Below are 26,299 nucleotides of genomic sequence, written 5' to 3' on the forward strand. Positions count from 1 at the left end.
GGAAGTAAAAGTGAAAGTGCTCTGACTGTAGATGTGTGTATCTGTATTTTTACTTTATTATAATGCAAAATTCTGTATTCTTTGTCTGTTTATCATATTAACCCTTTAAACTCCAGGCTAGCAGCTCAGTTTAGAATCTTAAGGCTTGTTATCCATCAACTGCTGAATTATTATGTAATGAGAACATGAAACAGCTGTATAAGGTATGTGTTTAGAAAGTCTTGATGAATCTTTGGCATTAATGATAAACCGAACTTCATAACCTGAATATATCATCAGGACTGTGTGAGTTACAGACCTTTTTAAGGACATTGAGTATCTAAAGAAGCTGTTTGTGTCCTGGAGAGGGCAGCAAATCCCTTAAAGGGGAAAAACAAGTTGCTTACCAAAGGCTTTTTAAAATTTTTTACTTATTTGTTTTATTTTTCATATCTCACTTGTCTTGTCTTCCCACATGTCTCTTAATGTTTTTTTTCATATGGATGACATTCTGGTAAGAACCCACTGTCAGCCATACACTCTTTCTAGATATGCATTTGTTAGGACTGGGGTGTGTTTGTGTGAGTGTTTTAAGGACCGTTAAGTCTGTGTTAAAGGGCCCATATCCTACATTTGTCTTATTTTTGTCTTTCTTTTTTTGTTAGTCCACTTATGATACTTGTATGTGCTAAAAATCATCACAGTGAATTTTTACATGACTGTTATCCAGCCTCATTTAATCTTTTACAATCAAACAGGCTGTATTTGTTACTGCGCCTTTAAGGCTGATGTATCTGAATGGCCTCTGTTCTGTATTGTGCCTCATGCACTTGTAACCTATAATTTTATTGTAAATATAAGGACTAATCTGCTGTAGACTGAATAGGTGAATATAGAAATGTTTTGTTCTTAGTGAGATCACAAAAGTGGTGTATTTAAAATGGTATTGTGAAGTTAAAGGCATGTTTTTTTTAAAAAAAACACAGTGTTTACACGCTACATCAAACTCTTTATTTTGTAAACTGTTTTGCATGATATGGGGCCTTTAACTCTGGCGTATAAACACTTTTTTGAGGTTCTCTCCTCAGTGCTCTAAACCTTTCCTTTCCACATAGTTGACCTGTGTTTTTGGATCAACCTAACTGCATCCTAACCCAGTCCTTTTTACAATGCCCCCGCTCCCAGTACTGCAGTGGACCAGTGCTTTGTTTATTTGATATGATACAGCATACATTGGTGGGATGGGTCCTGATTATCCGGCCAGAATAATGTTCAGCTCCAGGACAGCTATAGACAACTTTCTTTTAAGCCTCTTTTTACATCTGAAATAAATTTAAATTCCAGTATATGTGTTAAATTCAGTAAATATTGAAATTGTTACACCTTTAATCAAAATACATTCAAGTTTTTTTCAAAATACATAAACACCTTTTATTTTGAAGTTTGTATAAAGTTTTCACAATAGATGTTTTTATGAATATACAGATTCAGTATCAGGCGTCCAAATATTTTTTCTTTAGGTTAGCCCTGGAGTTACAATGGCTAAAATACACTAGAAGTCAATGGTCAACCAAATCTTTTCTGTAAATGCATCATATCGCTCCATATGCCTGTATGACGCAAGTGCACGAGTCGAGTCCGATTCTGTGGGGGAGAACAGCACCTGTTGTCTAAAATGGCTGACCACAATATTCAACTACATGGTGAAGTTTTGTTTATTTTTATAGCTCAAAATCATAATGTGTCCTAAACCACTTTGACCTTATTGAGGAATGGATGCAGTTTGTAGAAAGAAGTTTTGGGGATGTGTTTATGAAAAAGATTTGGTTGACTATTGATTTGTTGGTAGCAACATTAGTCTCATCGCTCAGGCACTAAACAAAATAACTTTTTGGACATCGAGCTGATTGACTACATCTGGGGAAAACTGTAAATTAGATGATTTTATTTATTTATTTATTTATTTATTGCTTAAATATTTCTTTCAATGTTAATAAATTTGGGTGTAGTGGGCCACAAAGACAGGATCCAGCCCACCAAACATTTGTGTGTGAGAGAGAGAGTGTGCTGTTTGGTTTGACTCTTTAGGTAAAATATGTAATAAAACAAAAATTGAAAGAAGAAAAATAATATAAAATATATATGCTCACTCAGAAAAAGCACCACATTCTGGGACTAATCTTATGCAGCTGGGCGATGATGATCAATGTTACCTGCCTTTGAGCTGTTGTGCTCATTGTGTGCACTTTGTGGGACTGACCAGAAGAATCCCACTTTTCTTAAGGGGTGTTCTTTCTAGGTCTCAGGTAAAGCAGTGTTTGGGAAATGTGTTGTTTCATTTTAGAAACTCATACGCATTAGTGCTGCAACTAGCAATTAATTCTGTAATTGATTAACCTTAACTATTATTATTATTATTTATTATTATTATTATTATTATTATTATTATTATTATTAACTATTGTTTGATTATTTGACAAATGCAGCTATTAGGGCATTTCTTTCCCTTTGTCATTGTTAAAGTGCTGTGACAAGGCGATTTTTCTCTTCTGGTGCAACAAACCAATAGAAGCCTTGTTTACTCTTACCATGTCCTGTCTCGGGATCTGTCTGAATGGCCATATGAAGTATCCGAACAGTATACAGTGTTATGGGACTTGTGCTGGAAGTGGAGTATTTGAAATAACTACGATCAATACTTAAAACCACATTCTGTAGTTAAACCGAATTCCTTTGCTTTACTATTTTATTTGACAAAGATTATGTCTCATGCTATCACTTTTGCTTATGTGTTCTCTTCCGTTTTAGGAACCATGTCAAAATGATTCTGCTACTAATAGCCTGATTGTATGAGAACTGAAATGTGACACCCGAAGCTGTTTTGTCTGATGTGTGAAACCTTTCTCTGTGCTTGAGGATGCCCTGAACTACGCAAAACCATAGGTGGATTTCTGTACAGGCATGATATGTGCCTCCAGTTCTGAACACAGTGAACCAAGAATCCCTGATGGTTTCAACCTGGTGCAACCTTTTAGACTTGAAAATATATTGAGGAAAAATCCTCACTTTTGATAGAGCTGAGTAAAAAAGGAAAAAAAAACAAAGCATTTCATAATAGACACCAAACCAAATTAAAGTAGTTAGGATAAAATGTGAAGATAATGATGTGGGGTAGATGACATAATGACTAAAAATAATCAATACAAATAGACCAAGCAACACGCAATTAAAACACAAGCAAAATGATGATCAGTTCAGTCAATAAAAATAAAACAAGTAAACATAGAAAGTATGTTGATAAACATTTAAACTGGCTAAGGAATAAAGGTGAAAAGAACTTTAAATTGTTCTGAAAGATGCTCCAAGCACGTGCACAATGAAAAAAGCTAGATTTTACATGGTTAGTAAAAACAAACGGGTGTAATCTAGTCATTGTAATCAGTTATTAGAAGTCAACACAAATGTGGTATTAATGTAATCGCCCAACAAGTTTAAATGTTCACTTATGTTTGTGTGGGAAATACCAGGGACTTTGTGTGGTTTGCATGAAATAAATCAATAAATGCATTTTTTTTAACCAATTGTAAATCGTGGGTTTGTACCGTCACTGACGACTGCTTTTGGTGTTAACTCTCTTAACAGCAACAGCGCACAGGTCTATACAATAAAAATCCATATGTCGACACTTTTTCATAATCAACAGAGAATGTCAAGGTATTTGTTGCAGCCCTGATGTATATGATACTTGCTTCCCAGCCTGCTTTCAAAGTTTGGTTAGTTGGTTCTAAAAGTTTATAGATAAATGTTCACACAGCAGGTAAAAGTGGCCCAAATCTGATTTTTAAAAATGTATTTATGTATTTATTTGTTTTTTTTTTTTTTTTTTGTTTGGCTGTTAACATTATCTTTTAAATGTGATCTGTATTTGACATCAGTCTGAACAGATTAGCTCCTAAACAGAATTTTTGAGGGGAAAAAAAATTAAATGAGTTTGGGCCACTGCTGTGTAAACTGCTGTGTGAAGGTAGCCTATGTCTCAGATAGAAGCAATGCTAAGTGTGGTGTATTCTCAGTTACTTATGAGATTAATAATAAGAATAATAATAAAAGATTAATAATACATTAGATTAATCATTCTGACCTAAGTTCTAAAGAGGTTTTGGTAGCTTCTTGCTGCAGAGTTTGGGAGGGTTTGGGGGTGGCATTGTTGTCCTGTAGGTGTCCTGACCGTTCTCTAACTGGACTCTCCGGCTCTGTACCTCTTTCTCCCTCTCCCAGACCGCTCGGTCAAAGCGAGCGTACCCTGGTACTCTGACTGGAAAGAAATGCTCACCCAGCTCAGCTCCTCGAAATACTACACAGGTACTCAATTCAGCCTGCGCTGGGGGAAAGGGGAAAGAGACTTTTTTTTTTTTTTTTTTCCTTCTTTTTTTTTTCTTCTTCTTTTTTTTTTTTTTTTTTTTTTTAGCTTCACTCACCTCCTCCTCATGGATTCTCTCCGTAGCAAATTGGTAGCTAACTCTCCTTTCTGATCTCCAAGCTTTTTCTCCTCCTCCTCCTGTCAGGGTGATGGTAACAGCTTTAGTATGTGCCTGAGTGAGGGTGATAGAAGGAAACTGAGGGAAATGACTCATTTTGTGGATGCAGACAGCAGTAATGTCACTTTAATGATTTAATTTATGTCTGTAATTGAAGGTCCCTGTTTTTTAGTTAAAGAGCAGATACCTTTAATGGTCTCATTTGGGCACCTCATCTCCAATTATGGCCTAAACTGCATTTAGAAGACTGTTCATTATGAGAGAGTTCATTGTGTTTATGAAGTTTCAGATTCATGAGTCATTTTACTCTCTCTCAAATCCCTCTCAGTTCCCTGGCTTTTCCTCTGTCTAGATGTGTTGTAGCTGCTTTAGATTCTGCTGCTGTCAATGAACATATTTATTAATTACAGGCTGAACACATCTTTGTATTGTTTGACCATCTTTGACCATTTTTGGTTTCCTTAAGAACCAAAAATGTGAGTGTGGGGAAAACAAAAATCTTTGAAAAGTCTTATAGATTTAAGATTGTAAGGTCATAAAATATCTGAAAAAAATATAGTTTTTTGTACTATTAGAAGTCTTAATGTTAGGGATATACAGTTTTAATGACTATTTTAATGTCTGCAGTCTGGAACTACAGGGTGATTCTAAAAGATTAATCTGATTTCAAAATGATTTACTTTAATTTCTAATTGAAATGGAGCGCGCAAAAAACACTTTCTGCTCAGGGTAGGCGTCTTCTTGCAGACTGAAGGGAGTCATCTTCTGGTGACGGTCACAAGCTCTATGACCCCCTCTTTCGATAGGTATGTGAGTGGTTCTTTGGCGTCTCACGATTGTAAAAATATGGTGCTTTGAAACAGAATGAATCTTTTTGAATCACCCTGTACTTTAAGGTGGAAAATGAAAACGTGTAATATCTGCAGTGCCAGTATTTGTACAGTTTGATGTTTAGTTTTACTGGCTGCACTGGTTCTGGTTTTAAACTGACAATAGCAGATGTAGCACATTCAAAAAGGATTCAAAAAAAGAGAAAGGAGCGATTAATGCACACGCATTAGAACAACATGAAATCAATGGTATATACTACCATGCACATATCAGAGATTACCCTCTGTATGGTAGCCATTTCAGGGAGGGCAATAAAACTGGATCATATTAAGTAATAAGCCAAAATTAAGCTACAAAATAAGCCAAAATCTAAACATATCTATCCAGAATGTGTATATTAGAATGAAGTAATTTTACTGTAGTATTTCAGAGACTGACCCCTGATGAAGGGCTACATTACATCAAAATTGGTCAAACCTGCTGAGAAGGTTGTGCAAGGATTATAAAATCTCAAAGCACACATTCAAGCTTTTTCAACCAATTGGTTTGAATAAAATGTCAGAACCTTGAGTATCTGTACATATGGATACTGATCTTTTTTTCCCCTATTTTTAACCTCTACTAAGCTCTAAAATGAGCTTTTTTGAAATTGAGGCACTTCACTTACAGTGAGAGTAGGTTGTCGTGTAAGAACTTTCAAAACTACAATCCCACAGGAAAAATGAAAAAGCTAACATCACATCTCACAATGTGACAGTATGTTATTTTAGACCTGAATTGCTACAGGATCTATAAATCAGCCTGATACTGATACCTGTTTATACCAGTATGCCAGTTCTTTTTGGCACCTTTGTTCTAAGAGTTTCAAACGGGGAAGATTTAGTGTTTGACAGAGAATGATTCAGATGTGTTCAGTCCTGTGTCCTTTTGTAATGGGGTCACTTCTGGAAGTGGGATTTGCCAGCTGATTTTTTTTTTTTTTTTTTTTCCCCCTCCCCTCTTCCCCTGTTGTGATGTTGCATCAGTATGTGACTTTCCTAAAGTTTGTGCAATCATGTACTAGTAGGTCTTGAAGATACATGATGTATCTCACTTCTGTTTCAACATGACTTCAGGCTGTTAAAGTGATTTTTGTTCATGTTTAAGTTTTTTAATCCTTTTTTTTTTACTGATTTGTTTCATTAATGTGAAAATTAAACATTTCAAAAAAGAAAAGCGTTTAGAATAAATGAATATGAATGGTTGTGAAATTGATTGAGATCTACTCAGTGCAGTTCAACTAATGAAATATCCAGCAGATCAGCTTCTGATCAGCCACTTGGATCTCAAGAGAGACGTCCCTCTCAACTCACACTTTAAAATAATTTTGTTCTCAAACTCTGCTCCTTTGAATTTCCAGTCTTAAATGGAAAACTCCTGAATTTTTTGTGTTTTAATCAAAATCTTATGTCTTATAGCACTTTGCTGTGTTTTGTGTGTCAAAGTCTGTCTTCTGTGGGTTCTTTCTCTCTCACTCATAAGAAGTGTTCTATAATGACCTAAGGTCTAAATCACCTTCCTCTTTTTGATAAGCAGTTCCTCTCCTTTTCTCTCTGGGCTTCCAGTGTGTGCAGGAGGGCTTCACCTTCTGAATTGCTTCATTGAAATGTTGCACATAAATAAGTGAGTTTTTTTGCTTGTGTGTGTGCTTTACAGCAACAACACCATGGTTTGAAGCATATAGAGAGAACTTTCTGCAGTCTATGCCTGCATCAGACCATGAGTTCCTCAACCACTACTTGGCCTGTATCCTTTAACCCTCTCTCTCTGTGTGTGTGTCTCTTGGTGTCTTCTGAATTCCAGTAGAATTTTTTTCAGTTTTTATTTTCCTGGGTTTTGGATTTTTACATTTTACCCATTTTCCTATTATGGAAAAATATTCTGATAATATTCTAATCTTTTTTTATGTTCCAGAACATTTTAGAGTTTGACTGATATTTTATTTACTTGGTTGACACAGATTTTAAGGGGCTAGAAAGTCTGATAACCAATCATCTAATTTTGTATTAACTTTTTTTTTTTTAATTTTTTTTTTTTACTTTTGTATTGGTAGTTTAAACAAGATCCCTGATATTTAGCTGATATTAGGTGTTAGCTGTGAGTTATTATATGTGATTGTCAGTCTTAGTAATATAATATAATTCAGTGTAACATAATAAAATGTTATATAGTATAATCTAATTTAATTCATAGCACCGGAGGCAGGCTTAACCAGAAATATTGTAAATCTTGATGTCTGTTAATTCTTATTTTTATTTTTCATCACTTCTCTTCAAAGAAGCAGTTTAACATCTTACTTACATGTTAATATTGCATTAAAGGTGTCTAGAGCATTTTATTTTTCAAAAGTAGTCAATGCTATCAATTAATAGTCGTTAGTAAACAAAAATACTGCAAACCTGGTGTCAGTAAATGAAATGCTTTAAGCAAATATGATTAAAAACTGTTAATGCTGTGCAATTCTGTTTGCTTCCCTTCCTTTCTAAGGAAATTCAATTCTCATTTGAATGCTCTAAAGTCCTCTGCAACTTCACAAAACTCTGTCCCATCCGACTCACTCCTCAGTCTCTCGTTCTTGAGAAGTCTGTGTGTTCCTTCACTGCAGTGTGTAGGTATGTTGGTGGTGTCGTCTCGTGAAGCTGTTCCCACAGAGCAATTTCTAAAGCTTTCTCAGGAGCAGCACAGGATCCAGCACAGTGGAGAATACACCTACCCCAAATGGTTCATTCCCAACACCCTCAAATACTATGTCCTGCTTCACGACATCAGCGATGGAGACGAGCAGAGGTCTGTGTCTGTGTGCATGCGTATACATGACTGTACACATGATTCTTTGTCTTTGATGTATGTCTAGAATTATATATATATATATATATATATATATATATATATATATATATATATATATATATATATATATATATATATATATATATATATATACACACACACAAAATTTTATTTATTTTCTTCTTTTCATTAAATGTTAACCAAGCTTTGACTTTACATGTGGATTTCACACTTTTGAGTCCAGTTTCTTGTTTATGTACATATACAGCATAGACTCTCCATAAGTGCTAAACACTAGTCGAAAAGTCGAAAGCTTTTTTTTCTGTTATATCAAAATGATGCATCTTTATTTTATGTTGTCTTTCTTGTCTGAGAACAAGTCTGGTTAAATCAATGTCTTTTGGTTGCTCATCACAATTCAGGCTTCTGCAAATTTACAGAATTAAAATGATATAAAATGTGACTTGTAACAGAAAAATTAGAAGCACCTCTAAAGTGTGTTGTTCATGCATTCAGGGTTTGTGGTGGGCTTGACTGAACGTAATCATCATATGTGGGTTACATATCTTTAGACTGTTTCCTGTTATTAGAGTTAAATAAGAATCCTGTTTTTGCTTCTGGTTTTTAAAACGGTCATTCCTTAATTTCCTTCAACTCTTAAAATCATGCTGAAGAATAATAGAATAATGTTTGAATGAAGAGAGAAATTATTTATTTATATATATATATATATATATATATATATATATATATATATATATATATATATATATATATATATATACATATACACACACACACACACACTCAAACATCTTTATTCAGCCTAATAAGCCTAATAAAGTATCTTCTTGCTCACTTGGCTACAGAGACTCTGCTTGAAGGGTTTTATTTTTTTTTTTACTTTTTTCTTTAAGCTTAAAACTTATTAAACTGAACAATTTATCAGCAGTATGAAAGATTTTGTCAGCAGTCGAGCTTTTTGTTCTTGCCTTGTACTAAAATGTTTTTGCAAGAAAAAAGTTTCTTGCAACCTTTCCTTTTATTAATTCCATTGAGAAGTGTTTTGCTTTTATGAGTGGAAAACAGCCTTGGCTGAGCTTGTGGCATTGTAGTTTGACTTGATACAATTCCTTGTGGTTCACTGGGCATCGCCCTATTGCTCCAACTGTAAGAGAATATCATTTATCACTACAGAACTAATCTCCTGGAAAATAATCTTTGAGGATACAAGAACGAAATTGTCTGGAAGGTCACTTTATTTTTGTGTTTATTTTTTTCTCTCTTGTGTATTATCATAAGTTGATACCTCCCTCTTTTCCTCGAGTGCAGGGCAGACTCCGTGTATGAGGACATGAAGCAGAGATATGGCACTCAAGGCTGTTACCTGTTGAAGATCAACTCCAGAACCGGTGCTGCTGGGCCAGATGAACAAATGCCTGATCCCTGGAGTCAGTATTTACAGAAGACCAACATCCATAGCCCTGTGAGTCAGTTTACAAGCTCAATACAAGCACGTGTGCTGCCTGCAGCCTCTTTGTGACAGCTTTACATAACGATCATTTTGTAATGATAGCCAACCTGTGGCCAAACTGTGTGTAATATGTTCTAGTATGAAGAAGGTGTGCTGAATAATGTGGAGAATAACATCAGCTCAGAAGTGGACGGACTTGACTTATCAGGTAAACTTGTCTTAAATGCTGGAGTATTTTGAAATTGAAAATGATGTTTAAAAAGGTTGCCGGTTCGATCCCCAGCGCCGACAGTCCATGACTGAGGTGTCCTTGAGCAAGACACCTAACCCCCAATTGCTCCCCGGGCGCCGTGGATAGGGCTGCCCACCGCTCCGGGCAAGTGTGCTCACTGCCCCCTAGTGTGTGTGTGTTCACTAGTGTGTATGTGGTGTTTCACTTGCATGGATGGGTTAAATGCGGAGATGGAATTTCCCCGGTTGTGGGATCAAAACAGTATCACTTAACAAGTGTGAGTAATCTCACCATGTTGAACAGTCAAATTCAAAGATAAAACTGCTGTTTTGCTGTATTATTAGTCAATAGTCTGTTTTCCCATGAGGAAATGTAACAAACAACCAAATAATGAGTTCACTATTCGGATACTCTGCCTTCTCGAACAGTAACTCAGGTGCTTGAGTACGGCTTACGCTTAGATATTAGCAGCATGCAGATATGACAATCTCACACATACCTGATACTTCAGTTAAGTGACCTAAAATACAGTTGCATATGTGATTTCTGATATAGCACGACTGTAAATAAATGTAAAACAGAAATTAGTGTTGCTACTATGTCATACCTGCATGATCTGTTTTTATAGATAACAATGTGCTGTACAGTGTCAGATCACGTAAGCAAGTTTGAGATTACTTATGTGATTATTTAGATCTGCAGTTTGTGTTATGTTAATTGGTTGGATACATGTTTCAATTGCCCATTAGGAACATTATCATCACAGCTCCAGTGCAAAACTAAAGATGCAAAGTTTAGGCACAAAATATCACTTGGCTTATTAACTACCTGTTTATAGGATACTTGGGGGTATGGGACCTGCTGAAATATCACTTTGACACATGTAGGCGTAGCCAATGTGATGACATTGTATCATTATTGTGGTACTTTTTGTTATTGTTATTCACAGTATCATTAGATGTTTCATTAGATTTAGTGCAGCACTAATGTGAATATGTATATGTATGTATATCTGTATAATTGTTTTTTTCCCCTCCCCCTTTTTTTTTTTTTTTTTACTTATTTATCTATTTATTTTTATTTAGTTGTCTGTTTATTTACTTATTTTATTTGTTTTTTCTCTCTTTTTTTATTTTTTATTTTATTATTATTATTTTTTTTCTATTTATTTATTTACTTACTTAATTATCATTATTATGATTTATTATTATTATATTTATTTATTTATTTATTTATTTATTTATTTATTTTCTCTCTCCTCCCTTCTTCTCTTTCTTTCCTGTCCTCTTTTTTATTGCCTGTCAGGCCTGGCCAAACAAATAAAATAAAATTTTAACAAGAATAGGCTTTAGTAACCTATAGAGCTTTTTCTTGTGAAAACAAATATGTTTGGTACATCAGTACATTCGGATTACCATTCCAATTGCAAAAATGGCCAGACATGACAGGTTAAAAAAAAAAAAAAAAAAAAAAAAAAAAGATTTAGTGCAGCACATTGTGTGAAACGTATAATGATTGTTGTTCATAATGTTTAATAGATATTTTTTAAATATAACATTAATAGCATTTTTTGTCTTTGTCAAAGTGATAGGTATTGTGACATTTTCTTTGTGATATATTATTTTTACTATATTGCCCACCCCTAGGCTTATGTATGTTTAGGGATTGTTTCTTTACCATTTCACCTGGCGCTGTCCTTGCAATTTTAGACGTGGTCTCTGAGATCCATCCGCTCAAGCTGGAACAGTCAGCTGACCCTGGTTTCCCTGGCAACCCCAGCAAGGCAGTGAACAGTGCTGACACAGCACGGACTCAGAAACAGGGCAGTGTGACTCCTGGAGCTGCCCCCACAGCTCACGGAGCCTGCTTGACCCTCAATGACCATGACCGTATCCGCCAGTTCATCCAGGAGTTCACCTTCAGAGGACTGCTACCGCACATAGAGAAAAACATCCGCCAGCTCAACGATCAGGTATTTACACATGCACGCACACGCAGATAATGCTTCTAAACCTGAAAAGTGAGTTGTTCCTGTCCCTGTCCCCAGGATGGCACCTATGTCAGAAAAAAGTATTACACGGTGTTTCATCCTGCAGCGTGGATCACTTTTCAGTGTGAAATTCAGGGCTGAAGATTTGCTCACTTAATGAACTTTCAACAGAGCAAAGAAACAGTTACTCTGAAATTTGTCTTCATCCCTCTTACACTTTGACATTCCCATTCACTTGCAGTGCTGTCATTAGGCATACAGATTTTAATGCCAGACTTGAATTTGACTGACTCATTTGTTGAAACATTCTTGTTCCACTTTCCCCTTTTCATGGCTGCTCTCCTCTGCCTTAATTCTCTGTCCATGTCAAGCATATCTCTGCTTTACTAAAGCTCTCTCCCACTTCCTTTAGCTGGTGTCCAGGAAAGGATTGAGTAGGTCTCTCTTCTCAGCCACAAAAAAGTGGTTCGGGGGTGGGAAGGTTCCAGAGAAGAGTATTGCGGAACTAAAGAACACTGCAGGATTGCTGTGAGTATGCTGATGTTACCTTTTTTTCACTTATACACCAGAGTTGAGGACGTGTGTCAAACGATGCAAATAAATAGCACTAATTTCCAAACGTACGTCTGTGACTTGCTGTGGACGTGACCAGTCATTACTATAGTGCTGTTCTCCTGCAGCTCTTAGCAGTGTCTGGTTTGAAACAGCTTCAGATAAGAACGTTGTATAACATACAATTTTTCAGTCTGATGGACATGCAGTAAATGTGGTATTTAATGGAAAGAGACAAAACTACTTACAGTTGGCTAGCATGTAGCTCGCATAGCAAGTGTGCTGTTATGGCTGAAGTTGTCGGTAAGTTACAGATCACTTTCCTATGAAACTTACTAAAGCTTCAGCTGGAGGAGTTATTGTATCCGCTAGCTTAAGTGCTGTATAAACTACACACTATTCAAGTTTCTGATCATTTCTTCATGTTTTGCTTCTTTCCTTTAAATGTCACATTTATGGCTTGTAGGACTTCATTTCTGTGTTTCAGGCTGATGTTTTTTATGGGGAAAGAAGTGTTATTTGAAACCATGTCACATCTGCTAGGTTTTATTTAAGGTGTGCTTTTGTAAAACGCAATATTTCCAGCTGAAAAGTCTGTACTAAAGACTTGACACTCAACTCAGGCTTCAGAGACTCATAACCAAGGGCAAGTTTTTGAGGACGTTATCAAGAAGGCAGAGATGGGGTGGCTTTTTTCACTGAACAGGTTTTCAGGAACAGTCAAAATATATTTGTTTGGCAATCATGTTGGCATATTGTCCACTTAAGAGGACAAAAATCTGCAGGAGTCAACAAATCTCCATCTGTATCTGGAGTCGTACTAGATAGCTGTCGTTTTAGATCGTTAGTTTGTCATCTGAAGTCATCTGAAGTCTCTGCTATGTTACTCATCCAACATAAAAACCTGACAAAAGATTAAAGTTTATGCAATGATTGCAATATGAAGCAATGGGTGACAGTGTTGTTGCCCTCTTTCAGCAGTCCAATCACATACTTATAAGAGACTGCATTTCTTGGTGGAATAATTGTTTATTTTGTCACTGATAAGAGGATGTTAACTTCCTTCCCCATGATAAAATCACTGTAATGCACAAACTTGCGGCTTATTGCTTTAAGCAGTTATGAAGGCACAGTAACTGAAACAGCCTATTTAATAGTAAAGGATAAAGAGTTAATGGAAAATGGCCATGATTTAGATTTTATGTTTAGATTTATGTACCAAAACAATCTTTTTAAGCAAACAATGAAATACAAGACAAATCTAGAATATGGCTCTTTCAACAAATGTTTATTTTTGACCACAGGTATCCCCCAGAAGCTCCAGAGTTGCAGATCAGGAAGATGGCTGACCTGTGTTTTCTGGTTCAGCACTATGAGCTGGCCTATAGCTGCTACCACACTGCCAAGAAAGACTTTCTCTCTGACCAGGCTATGCTGTATGCTGCAGGATCACTGGTAAGACTCCCCTGCGTCTAGACAGATGCGCTGTGATGACTCTAATGTGCAAAGTCATAGCATGCAAAATATGTCTCTGTGTGTGTAGGAGATGGCTGCTGTATCTGCGTTTCTGCAGAGTGGTGCTCCCCGGCCATACCCTGCACACTACATGGAGACGGCCATCCAGACCTACCGAGATGTCTGCAAGTATGACACATGCATGAACTCGTTTTCTCCATCTTAGGTATATATCGGGTATTTTGTGAATATGTATTTTTTTTAAGTGTATATTTCTGCAAGATTTTAGGGCAGAAACTAACAATTATTTCTATATAATTTATGTCTGTCACTGATTAACATATCTACAATCCTGTTTCCAAAAAGGTGGCACACCATGTAAAATGTAAATAACAATAGTGTAATGATGAATCATTTAAACCATGTATTTAATTGAAAATGGCACAAAGACAAAATATTAAGACAAATAAAAAAATAAAGAACACACTGTTTTATACCCGAGTATATACATGGTATAATAATATGAAGAGGTGTAATGATGTAATGAATTCCAGTGCTACATCTACTACTAGCAAGCTAAAGTTATAGGCTCTGCTCCTAGTATGTAACATGCACTGGATAGTGATAAGTCAGGTTTGTTAAAAAGCCATGAAGGTTTTTAAAAATTTAGAATTGTTTTTCAGCAAAGTGACTTCTAACATTTGTGTTTTCATATTTCTGAACGACGTTAGAACTCTGCTTCACTGGAGGGCAGTGTAGAGCCCCAGTCTTTTTCATCTGAGTTTCTTATCTGTTTAGTCCAAAGAAAATGTAGAAAACAGAAAGACTGCTGGAGCTGGCTGAAGGCATACAGTCACACAGATAGAAAATAAGTTACTATGTGACTCACTTGTAACATTAAGTGAAGGTGAAAACAGTAGTTTAGCGTTTGTATGTTCATCTTAAAAGCTTTGGATCGGCTGCTTTCCGTGGTGTAAATTTCAAGCCAAGTCACCTACTGTGACTCATCCGGCATGTGGTAGCCTATAGCCTTATCAGTCTAATGTGGAACTCGGCCCCCCACCCTGCAGTATATTTCAGTTAATACCTTACAAGTTAGACTAATATCCATTCTGAACAGAATGTCACTAACCATTCTTTTTTGTTTTAAGTGTCACCAACTGGAGAGAGAGATGTAGAACGATGAAGCATTTCTGTTCAGAATGAACCAAAATGAGGATATATTTTATTTGTAAACCAGGCAGCTGAATCATAAATCTACTGTCCTGCATTTTAGCAAGACTCATTGCTCCTAAATAAATGGCATATTAAAGTATTTTCACTTATGTCCTTCTCAAGTAATAGTTTTGGTAAAATTATATGAGAAATAATTTTGTTAAACATGGCACTTAAACCTGGGGGACACAGGTACAAGTGTACACAGCAGGTAAAAGTGGCCCAAATCTGATTTTCTCACCATATCAGATTTTTTTTGTTTGGCTGTTTACATTATCCTTTAAATGTGACCTGTATGTGGCATCAGTCTGAACAGATCAGCTCCTAAACTGACCGGCGTGCACAAAAGAACAGTACTTCACTTTACAGTCATGATGGCCAGCGAACGCCAGTCACTTCCGGAGCTTCAGTTTTGTCTTTACCAGCATCACAGGAGCGATTGTGAAGTTACAGTGGTTGACAGTTGGGATCGAGTTTGCCGTAGAAAGGACACATTATTCGGACACTTCTTTGGTTCATGTCCTTGGATTCTTTAAACTGTTCTCTGACGTTGCAGCTTTGGTCTCCTCCAGCCGCGCTTGGCCATTTTGTTCAAAACCTCTTCAAACACAGGGTTGTTTGGTCGGTCTCTTCTATTTTTAGTACAGAAACATCAGCCTAAATATTTCTCAGTCTCAGCAGCGTGAAATGATGATGAAAGCCGAGTTGTACTGACGTAAAAGTCGCATGAATTCCGATCTGGCTGTTCAGACTGAGTCTCATTGCTGCAGATCTCATTTCAGTACCATATATAAAAGTGTCTCAAATCAGAATTGAAAATGTCAGATTCCATGTGTTTTTTGCTGTTCACACTGCCACACAAATGACAAATCTGTTGTGTATGAGGAAAAAGATCAGGTTTGGGCCACTTTTACCTCCTGTGTAAACGTAGCCTTACACACTCCTAAATTTACTCACACAAGTTATTTACACTGGGGAGCAAACACGTTTGTCCCACTGTAATAAAGATGGGGGTGCACATGCTTCTTTGTTTAGGCACTTATGCTGCAATGTAACGTGTGTGTGTGTGTGTGTGTGTGTGTGTGTCACAGAAACATGGTCCTGGCTGAGCGCTGCGCTCTGTTGAGTGCTGAGGTGCTGAAGAGTCAGGCCAAATATTCAGATGCTGCTACTCTGCTAATCAAGATGACAAGTGAGGTAAGGTCAAAACGTGTGTGTGTTTTGACCAACTTCTGTTCTTGAATTCCCGCTTCTGAATCCAGTAAAGAATATCACTAATGCACACTGTGAGATGTTTAACATATTCTGCTGCTTTTGTTCATTGTTTTCAGAAAGATGTGCCTTTGTGTTGTAAGCATTTATTATTTTGCATGCCTGTCTCCTCTTGTCTCTGATAGGACTCTGATTTGCGGAGCGCACTCCTATTGGAGCAGGCGGCTCACTGCTTCATTAATATGCGTAGCCCAATGGTGAGGAAGTTTGCCTTCCACATGATCCTCTCTGGCCATCGCTACAGCAAGGCTGGACAGGTGAGACACAGTCTGCTGTTTTAGTAGAACATCAAATCACAGCTGAATTCTCCTCTTGAGTCAAACCCCGAACATGATCCATGTTTAGTTTGCTTTGAGTTTAATGATGGCTTCTGGGGAGCAGTGCCACGCAGGAGATGTGGATAAATACAGCAACCATACTGCGGTGGGAAGAGAGAAAGACCTTATTAGAGGGAGAAGAGATGTTTTCTTTCGAGGACTCCTAGCAATTGGACATTTAGCTGCTGTGATATTGCCATTACAGACATATGAACCCACACAGGCATACAAAAGTGTACAAAAGTTTTGGTGTCCTTGTTTGTTTTGTTGGTTTTCTAAGTGACAATAACTACACATTCTCTATAGAGAATGCACTTCTGTGCACTTTAATGCATGATTACTGTTCATTTGCTGAATTTAACACATTGGAGGGGGAAAAACAAATGTGGCCTATTCATATTATGGCATATTTTGTATTATAGTTCTTTCCCAATCTTTTAAGCTCAGCAAATAAATAGAAATTGAGCACTAAAGTTAGCAGAAAAATGTTAAGGAAAAGAAGTAAGTTTGTTCCCTGTAGAGAATGTGTTAACTTATTTTTAGAAAATCAGCAAAATGTTGGCTTTACTGGGGGGGGGTGTTCAAACTTTTGCTTACAGGTGTATAAACACTACTGTTTGAAACCATTGGTCAAAAGTTTGGTATCACTGTTTTCAATAATATGAAAAGTTTGTAAAAATAGTACTGTGTGATATTGCCAGGCATATTGATGATCTAAGAAGTGATAAATTATTATAATAGAATAATTATTAAAATAGTTTGCCTCTGAGTGGATGTGACAATACAACTTTACTGGGATTTTGTTGCGTCTGTCCCAAATGTGTTGCTACACATACAAACAAAACAATTTGTTTGGTTAGATAACACTGTGAAGCATTATAAACTCAAAGTGTCAATATAAAACACTGAACATTCTTGACATGGATAAACTAGCTAACAAACTACACAACCAAGTGCAACCAAGTACATGCATTAAATTGTTAAGCACTGTAATGATGTAATGAATTCCAGTACTATATTTCCTGCTAGCAAGCTAAAGTTATAGGCTCTGAACTCAGTATGCTATACACACTGAATAGGAGCGAGTCAGACTTATTGAAAAACTATGAAAGTTTTAAAAATTAAATAGAAATTTAAAAATGCAGATATGTAATGTTTGAAGTTAATTTACTTATTTTCATATTTAAGAACAGGTGTTTGAGCTCAATGCTCCACCAGAGAGCTGTGTAGAGCCCAAGTCTTACATTTTGGTCAGTCTCTTATCTGTTTAGTACAAAGAAAACATAGATATTGGACTACCGCAGCTCGCTGAAGGCACACTGGATTAGAACCACTCTGTCATTATGATGTGACTAGGCTTTTAACATTAGCTCAGGAGAAATACAATATTAGAGAAGCTCCATTCTCTCTTGTGCCAAATGAAATGAAACACTAATGTCTACTTACATCTGAGCTATGACCATAATTTTTCTGCAGTAAAATGCTGAGAAACAAACTTAAAAAAAAAAAAATATAGCTCATAAGAACAAATGAATAATTTTATTTATTTATTAAAACACTTAAAACTCAATACTGGATGTGAAAAACAGTTCTAATGTTTAATGCGTTTTTACAGGCTTGTTCAGGAGTAGTTTGGAATAGTTATAGAGTAGTTTTTGAGCTGTGTAGGCTTTTTGGCTGACCAAATGATTCCAAACGTTTGAAAAGTAGTGTACATCCTTTGTGTGAACAACAGTTTGAAATAGGAAACTATCAAAGAATTATTTAGGTAAAACCTATATTTCATATTTTTTTTTTTTTGTGTAATTGAAAAGCTACTTTATAAGTCAAATAGACTCTTTATTAGGTTTCGTCCTTGTAGGTTTCATCTTTTTCAGACAGTCTCCCTCTATCTTTCTCTCTCTCTCACTCTCTTTCTCCCTCACTTTGCAGAAGAGACATGCACTGCGGTGTTACTGCCAGGCCATGCAGGTGTACAAGGGGAAGGGCTGGACTCTAGCTGAAGATCACATCAACTTCACCATCGGCCGCCAGTCCTTCACACTGCGGCAGCCAGAGAACGCTGTGGCCGCTTTCCGGCACATTCTCATCAACGACAGCAAGCAGACAGCCACCCAGCAGAGCGCCTTCCTCAGGGAATACCTCTATGTCTACAAAGTAAGAGGCTTGTTAAGTCCATAATATAGACATGCATTGTTTTATTTACACACGTGGACAAAATTGTTGGTACCCCTCGATTAATGAAAGAAAAACCCCCAATAGTAACAAAAATAACTTTAATTTGACAAAAGTAATAATAAATAAAAATTCTATGAAAATGAACAAATGAAAGTCAGATATTGCTTTTCAACCATGCTCCAACAGAATTATTTAAAAAAATAAACTCATGAAACAGGCCTGGACAGAAATGATGGTACCCCTGAAAAATGTGACCAAACGGACACGTTAAATCAAGGTGTGTTCACTAATTAGCATCACAGGTGTCTACAATCTTGTAATCTGTCAGTGGGCCTATATATAGGGCTACAGGTAGTCACTGTACTGTTTGGTGACAAGGTGTGTACCACACTCAATATGGACCAGAGGAAGCAAAGGAAAGAGTTGTCTCAGGACATTAGAAAGAAAATTATAGACAAGCATGTTAAAGGTAAAGGTTATAAGACCATGTCCAAGCAGCTTGATGTTCCTGTGACTACAGTTGCATATATTATTCAGAAATTTAAGATCCATGGGACTGTAGCCAACCTCCCTGGACGTGGAAGCAGGAGGAAAATTGATGACAAATCAAAAAGATGGATAATACGAATGGTAACAAAAGAGCCAAGAACAACTTCTAAAGAGATTAAAGGTGAAGTTCAAGCTCAAGGAACATCAGTGTCAGATTGTACCATCTGTCGATGTTTGAGCCAAAGTGGACTCAATGGGAGACGACCAAGGAGGACACCATTGTTGAAAACAAAACATAAAAAAGCCAGACTGGAATTTGCCAAACTACACGTTGACAAGCCACAAAGCTTCTGGGAGAATGTCCTATGGACAGATGAGACAAAAATGGAACTTTTTGGCAAGGCACATCAGCTCTATGTTCATAGACGGGAAAATGAAGCATATCAAGAAAAGAACACTGTCCCTACTGTGAAACATGGAGGATGCTCTGTTATGTTCTGGGGCTGCTTTGCTGCATCTTGCACAGAGTGTCTTGAATCTGTGCAGGGTACAATGAAATCTCAAGACTATCAAGGAATTCTAGAGAGAAATGTGACGCCTAGTGTCAGAAAGCTTGGTCTCAGTCTCAGGTCATGGGTCTTGCAACAGGATAATGACCCAAAACTCACATCTAAAAACACCCAAGAATGGCTAAGAGGAAAACACTGGACTATTCTGAAGTGGCCTTCTATGAGCCCTGACCTAAATCCTATTGAGCATCTTTGGAAGGAGCTGAAAGGCACCCTTCAAACCTGAGACAACTGGAGCAGTTTGCTCATGAGGAGTGGGCCAAAATTCCTGCTGAGAGGTGCAGAAGTCTCACTGACAGATACAGGAATCATTTGATTGCAGTGATTGCCTCAAAAGGTTGTGCAACAAAATATTAAATTAAGGGTACCATCATTTCTGTCCAGGCCTATTTCATGAGTTTATTTTTTTGAATAATTCTGTTGAAGCATGGTTGAAAAGCAATATCTGACTTTCATTTGTTCATTTTCATAGAATTTTTATTTATTATTAGTTTTGTCAAATTAAAGTTATTCTTGTTACTATTGTGGGTTTTTCTTTCATTAATCGAGGGGTACCAACAATTTTGTCCACGTGTGTATATTGGTTATGCTATATATGTAGCTGTAAAAGTTAGTACCGTAAAAAAGGGGGACTTTTATTATGAAGGAAGAAAAAGAAAAGAGGGGGTTTTTAGAGCAGGAGCAGCAGTGTATGTGTTGTTGTTAGTGGTGAACAGTAGAAATAAAGTAGTTGCACTACAGCTTGTAAAGTTCGTCATTTTTGAGTAACAGGCTCACCTTGTTATTTCACACATAACACATGCTTTGTGCTGTTCTGTTGTATGCTAGCCCGCAAGCCAACAACATACTATTAACTGTTATTCTGTATGATATGTAGAAGCAGGCAATTGTAAAAATGCTACAACAAAACCAGACCTGCATGAAACTAAGTGGTATGTATGCCAGCCAGCACAAAAAGGCTCACTGTTTGCAAATGTTTCACACATTTGCACATTTTTCATCAAACTGCTAAAAACCAGTGTATGGAAGTGCATGTGCCAGAGAGCTGATAAGCATCTAACTGACCAGAAGACTGAGATGGCCATGTTAGCATACAATAAGTACCAGGCAATCTAAATACCTCTGTGGGCAGAACATCTGAGACTGAGGCTAGTCATGTGCTGGGCAGACTGTAGTCTGTGGGATGTGTTTTGGGTGTTCTGTGCAAATCTGTGATTTGAAATAACCTGCATCCTAAAATACTGTTTCCTTTTTCTGTGCTGTCCTGGTAGTCTACACAAATGTCAACTCTTAGCCAAAACAATTTCAATATAGCCTCAGCTGTTCTTTGACATTAATATATGTCAGTGTTGTAATTGCCAACATATTGCAACATATAGTGCATGTACATATAATTTGTGGCAGAACGATTATAATGTCATCAGGTTTTATTTATTTATTTTTAAATAATTTTTTCAGAGGTCACTGAAACACACATGGTAAAGTAAGAATACAACTATACTTAAGCTTATTAAGGTTTTGCACCGGTTTCCTCGATGGCCTAAAATAAGCAACCAGATGCCTGAGCTGGACATTGTGTTTTTATTTTTTTATTTTTTTTTTTTTGTTTTGTTTTTTTTACCCTTTCTTTTCACTATTAAGTTCCATAGTGAGTCATTAGCCTGAGGGTTTTATACTTTTTCTTGCTCCCACACAGGAGAAAAGAGGTTTTTATTTTAATAGAAAGTGAATAAGTGGTCTGCTTCAGCGTCTGCAGGAATGGTAGTGTGAGGATGAGTCAGCTGGATTCATTCTGAACGCTGACCCACTTTATTCTCTTTATTTATCTCTGGCCAGACCTTAGCCCTGCATGTGCTCTTTATGAATGGTCATCATAGCTAGTTTTGTAGTTTTGTCTGATGGTGCCTTATGTAGCCCCTTGTTGTAACTTAGATGTTATATCAGCAGTAGTGGTGTAACAATACAGTAAGTGCATAATTTAATTTGATTCCTGTGACTGGGTTCAGTCTTTAGTATTCTAACAATATTTTGTATATGATTTAAATTAATAATGACTGTAATAGTGTTGGACAGTTTATTAATCTCTAATGGCCAGGAGGGGCGAGGAGTGCTGGAATGAGTTGTTAATTGGTGCTAATCATTTGTAAACTTGGCTCAGCATTAATCACCCAAATATTCTTAATTCTTAATTATGCATCAGAAATTTAAGCTACGTCTTTACGTCTATTCTGGATGGATAGCATGGTGGATAACACCACTGTTTCACACATGGAAGTGTGGAGTTTTATTCCTTTTCCATAGTTGAGCAAAAGTCCTAACACTACATTTACTGTTGTAAATAGTGATGCACTGATTTTTTTCACTGAATATGAATACATGTTTTTAAGTACTTGCTGATACTAATTCCAATACCATGCTGAGTAACTTACCTAGCATTAAAGTAGTTGATAGTTTAATTTAATTTGAAATGACCTGCATTAGCTGTTACATTAATTACCTTGGAATGAGCAGTGTTTGAGCAGATTTTGTTTAACTTCAGAAAAGCACTTCAGTAGAGCCTTAAGTTAAGTATGTTTTATAGTTTTCATCCTCATCTGTCTCATATTACATCATTCTCTGTTGGACAGTGAGAGCATGAATCAGAACTAAAGCTAATCTGAGGAGATCTTCCGTGGAGTTTTGTTTTGTTGAAGTCTTATGTCTGGCTGGTTAAGCTGTAGTTGAGTGTCTTCTGAAGCCAGACATAAACTGTGTGATTTGGATGCTCACAGTGTACAAAAAACACTAATTCCGATGATGTTGCATGAAATGCTGCCTCAGTAGACAGTTTTGGCGGAGGAACACTATTTGTAAAGATGTTTAATTCAATATGACATGCTGCACACCAAGTACTGAGCAGACACAATAAAAAATGGGCTATAGAAGCTTTGCTAGCTCATGCCACACTGCATTGAAACTAACAGCGATAACAAGATCTCTGTACAGCCCATTTTACAAAGACAATTTTAAAAATCACCGTATTGAAGTTTATACTCTGCAGTTCTGTTGTCAGACAGATTTTGGATGTCACATTTGCCTTTGTTTAGCTAGCCTAAGTGTGTCCACCTGTATAAGGGAAGGAGCTGTGATTGATTTTCTTTTAAAAATGGACTGAAATCACATAGTGTTTAGGATTGGCGTCTACCAAGGCAGAATGTTTAGTGACCAGTAACTTCGTGTCAGCAATACTTCTGTGTGAGCAGAACCTCATTCACTACTTGCTTGAGTCATTTGTTCATTAGCGTTGTAGTGTTTATAATAATAACTCGTGCTGCAATAAATAACCAACATTGTAAATTGCTAGATTTAACTCTATGCATGCCTTGATTACACCCTTTTGTCTGCAGTGAGGGTATGTTTGGATGAGAAAAGTGAATGGAAGCAATGTCAAGTTCATTGTTCACCGAATCCGTTGTCCCTGAAAACGTCAGCAAGTGATTTTTGAAGCTGCTGTGCCGAATTAACATTAAACTTGCCCAGGGCAATAATTAGTGTTGAACCCTGATGATTATTAACCTAGAAATTCTGTATCACTGCATCCCTAGAAGCTTGACTTCAGGCTGGTATACGGAACGTTTTGAAGAATAATGGTGTAAAGTCAACACCTCCCTGTGGCACTTTCTGTTGCTTCATTATAAAATGATACTGAGTCCTTGTCTTTGTCCGCAGGGAAATAAAATGCAGGATTGCAGTTAGTGTATGTGTAAGAGACTGGGAGAGTGAGACACATTCACCTCAGTGGTACCTCTGTGTATGTAAGTGCAGTAATGTGTGAAGCATGTAAAAGAGAGCTGTAACATTGCTTGAAAGCATCACTGCGCAGAACCCAGCCCCAGTGTGCACCGGCCATTGGGATACTGCACATCTCTCATAAAGGCCTCTGCATCTCTAACACTTTACTACAGGGTCAGTAGGTTTGTCACATGATGGCAGACATCTAACCAGCATGTAGCCCTTCAAGAAGTGTAACAGCAGCCAGACCTCATTACTCTTTTACATTTGCTGTAGCACGTTCCTTTCACTGCAGCTAAATCCGAAAGATTGCACATCTCACGTGTAGGACACTATATGGGGCATGAGCTAAAGGCTTTAGATGTAAAGTACACCATACGTTAAGTAGGGAACTGTTACAAAGTGAAGGGAACATGCTGAAGGAAGAATGAACTGAACTGAGATTCAGCATATAGAGGACACACGGAGGAGAAATGCAGGATGCTTCTCTGGAAGAGAATTTCTTTCTCAATGTCGGAGTGAAATTCAGAGAGCGGGATATGTATGATTTATATGCAGATCAAGCAAAGGTGAAAAGAACATTTGTGGAAATTCTACAGTCTCTGGCTACTGTATTGGAAACATCTAGTCAGTAGAGATACCTTGTAGGTGTGCAATTGGAGACTATAGCTCATCTTTTTCCATGCACGGTTTATCCTCTAGTCCTTCATTAGTGGTCAGTTTCTGACTGCAGGACCACTGTTGGACATTTGTGGTTGGCAGCCCGTTCTGAAGAAGTACCGACACTTCAGCAATGGCATAGCACCTACTAGACTTGCAACACCCAAGTAATATATATATATATATATATATATATATATATATATATATATATATATATATATATATATATATATATATATATATATATATATAATTTTTGTTCTTGCTCCCCCCAGAATTTAACTGAACATTCATTTGTTAAAATTTCTTTATGAAATGCTCCAGAATTACTTTGAGTTTTTACTTGGGAAAAGTTGTTCCATTAAAAAAAAATAATACATTCTCTAAAATTATTATTTACATGATAGTGCAGGTATGTAATTGTTTGTATGCCTATATGATAGGTGTTCCTAAAAAAGTGGTCAATGAGTGTAGCAAAAGATAAGTGTGCATGATAAACTCTTTGTCTTGAGTATTTTGATAAGAAAAGGCATGTAATGGCTTTAGAAATGTTGTGTTTTTTTTTTTTTACATATATTTTGATGTCATGTAATTGTCTTAATGTCTTATCTATTTTCCTGTATGTTCTCAGAGTTTGAGCCAGCCGTCCAATGAGGGCTCCTTGCCTCAGCTGCCCCTGCCCTGTGTTCACAGTGCTCAGACACGCGTGTTCTTTGGCCATGAGCCCAGACTCGCAGAAGGTAAGATAGCATGTGCACACACATTACATACACTGTTTTGAAGCCATCAGCCCTTTTTCAGTGTTCCTTCTGAAATTGAGAGTAGTAATAGTGAGTAGTAAGTGAGTTTGTAACCCCTCTTTTTCTGCAGGAACAGCTGGTACTTTTCTCTGAAGGCTTTATATTAGATGTTTAGTTTTAAGGTTTTATATTAGGAAGGTTTAGTTTTAGGAGAACACTTTCCCCCTGCTCTGCAGCCCAGTGCTGGAGAGCTTTATAACTCTCCACCCATCATTAAGCAGTAGACATGGTGATCTTAGATCTGTTTTGTACATGCTAGCTTTGCATGGAGTGAGCTGGAGATGGAGATGGCACGTTTGTGAAAAGAGGAAGCAGATGACTTTTGGTTCATTCTCTATTGTGCAGTATATGTGCTTTTTATAGAGTATATTAGAATCTAGTGTGCTCTCAGAGTGACTTAATTACACTGTGCTAAACTTTATGGTTCTCACAACACACGTGTTTTACTGGGCAACTATCTGACTAACTCAAGCCTATGGCACTTTTCACAACTTCTAATTTAAAAAGTCATTTTCACTCAAAACTTTTAAATGAAAACTAAAGAGCCAAGTATGACTGAGGTTTTGCACGTTAATGCAGAAATAAATTAACCACAAAAAAAAAAAAAAAACCACACTTAAGCCAATTACAGCGAATATTCACCCTACAGTCAAAAAAAGGCTGAGCAAAGAAAGTCCCTCATAATATCTTTGTTTTATGACATTTGATAGAAAAGGCAGGTAAATTGTGATGGCTGAAAAAGAGCAACCCTGAGGATGTTGTGTTGTGATGAAGAGAAGAGAATTAGTATTTTTTAATTAAAAGTCTGTTTGAAAATCATATGCAGTAAGTGTAAGTTAAACCAGGCTAAGACAGTGTGAACTCTTGTTGTCTGTTTCATTTCATAGTTAAAGGTTGGAGGCGGAAGGCCAGTAGTCCTGGTAATTGAAGATTACGGAAACATATTTTTTTTTTCTAGGTGCAGTTCTGAAGTTCCATGATTTAAAAAAAAAAAAAAAAAGGACACTAAGGACATGAGTAATGAGTAAGCCATTTGCTTTGTGCAGGATTGTAGTAAATTAATGACAAGATACTGAAAGATTAAGTTTTAGGCCAGAGACAAACCAAGCCAACTCTCGGATAGATCTTTGATGGCCGAACATGGC

The 26,299-nt window shown here is 36.8% G+C and overlaps 1 protein-coding gene across 4 annotated transcripts in view; it reads left to right on the forward strand.

The window, feature by feature from the left end:
• The window catches only part of trappc8 (trafficking protein particle complex 8), a 57,931-nt gene that overhangs the window by 3,688 nt on the left and 27,944 nt on the right, over positions 1–26,299 (forward strand). Inside the window, exons 1-14 of one of the 4 annotated variants that reach the window (XM_017689208.2) lie at positions 164–493; positions 4,258–4,341; positions 7,044–7,133; positions 8,000–8,174; positions 9,510–9,663; positions 9,790–9,859; positions 11,593–11,855; positions 12,286–12,401; positions 13,730–13,880; positions 13,969–14,069; positions 16,187–16,292; positions 16,493–16,624; positions 18,617–18,841; positions 24,986–25,094. In XM_017689208.2, coding sequence (XP_017544697.1) covers positions 4,305–4,341; positions 7,044–7,133; positions 8,000–8,174; positions 9,510–9,663; positions 9,790–9,859; positions 11,593–11,855; positions 12,286–12,401; positions 13,730–13,880; positions 13,969–14,069; positions 16,187–16,292; positions 16,493–16,624; positions 18,617–18,841; positions 24,986–25,094 — 1,729 coding nt within the window. In that variant the 5' untranslated portion in view covers positions 164–493; positions 4,258–4,304. Of the gene's footprint in view, positions 1–163; positions 494–4,257; positions 4,342–7,043; positions 7,134–7,999; positions 8,175–9,509; positions 9,664–9,789; positions 9,860–11,592; positions 11,856–12,285; positions 12,402–13,729; positions 13,881–13,968; positions 14,070–16,186; positions 16,293–16,492; positions 16,625–18,616; positions 18,842–24,985; positions 25,095–26,299 lie in introns of those variants that run through there. The other 3 variants (XM_017689197.2, XM_017689190.2, XM_017689204.2) reach the window with 3 other exon arrangements.

The sequence above is a fragment of the Pygocentrus nattereri genome, chromosome 4 (genome assembly GCF_015220715.1).
Source record: "Pygocentrus nattereri isolate fPygNat1 chromosome 4, fPygNat1.pri, whole genome shotgun sequence".
NCBI classification, from domain to species: Eukaryota; Metazoa; Chordata; class Actinopteri; order Characiformes; family Serrasalmidae; genus Pygocentrus; species Pygocentrus nattereri.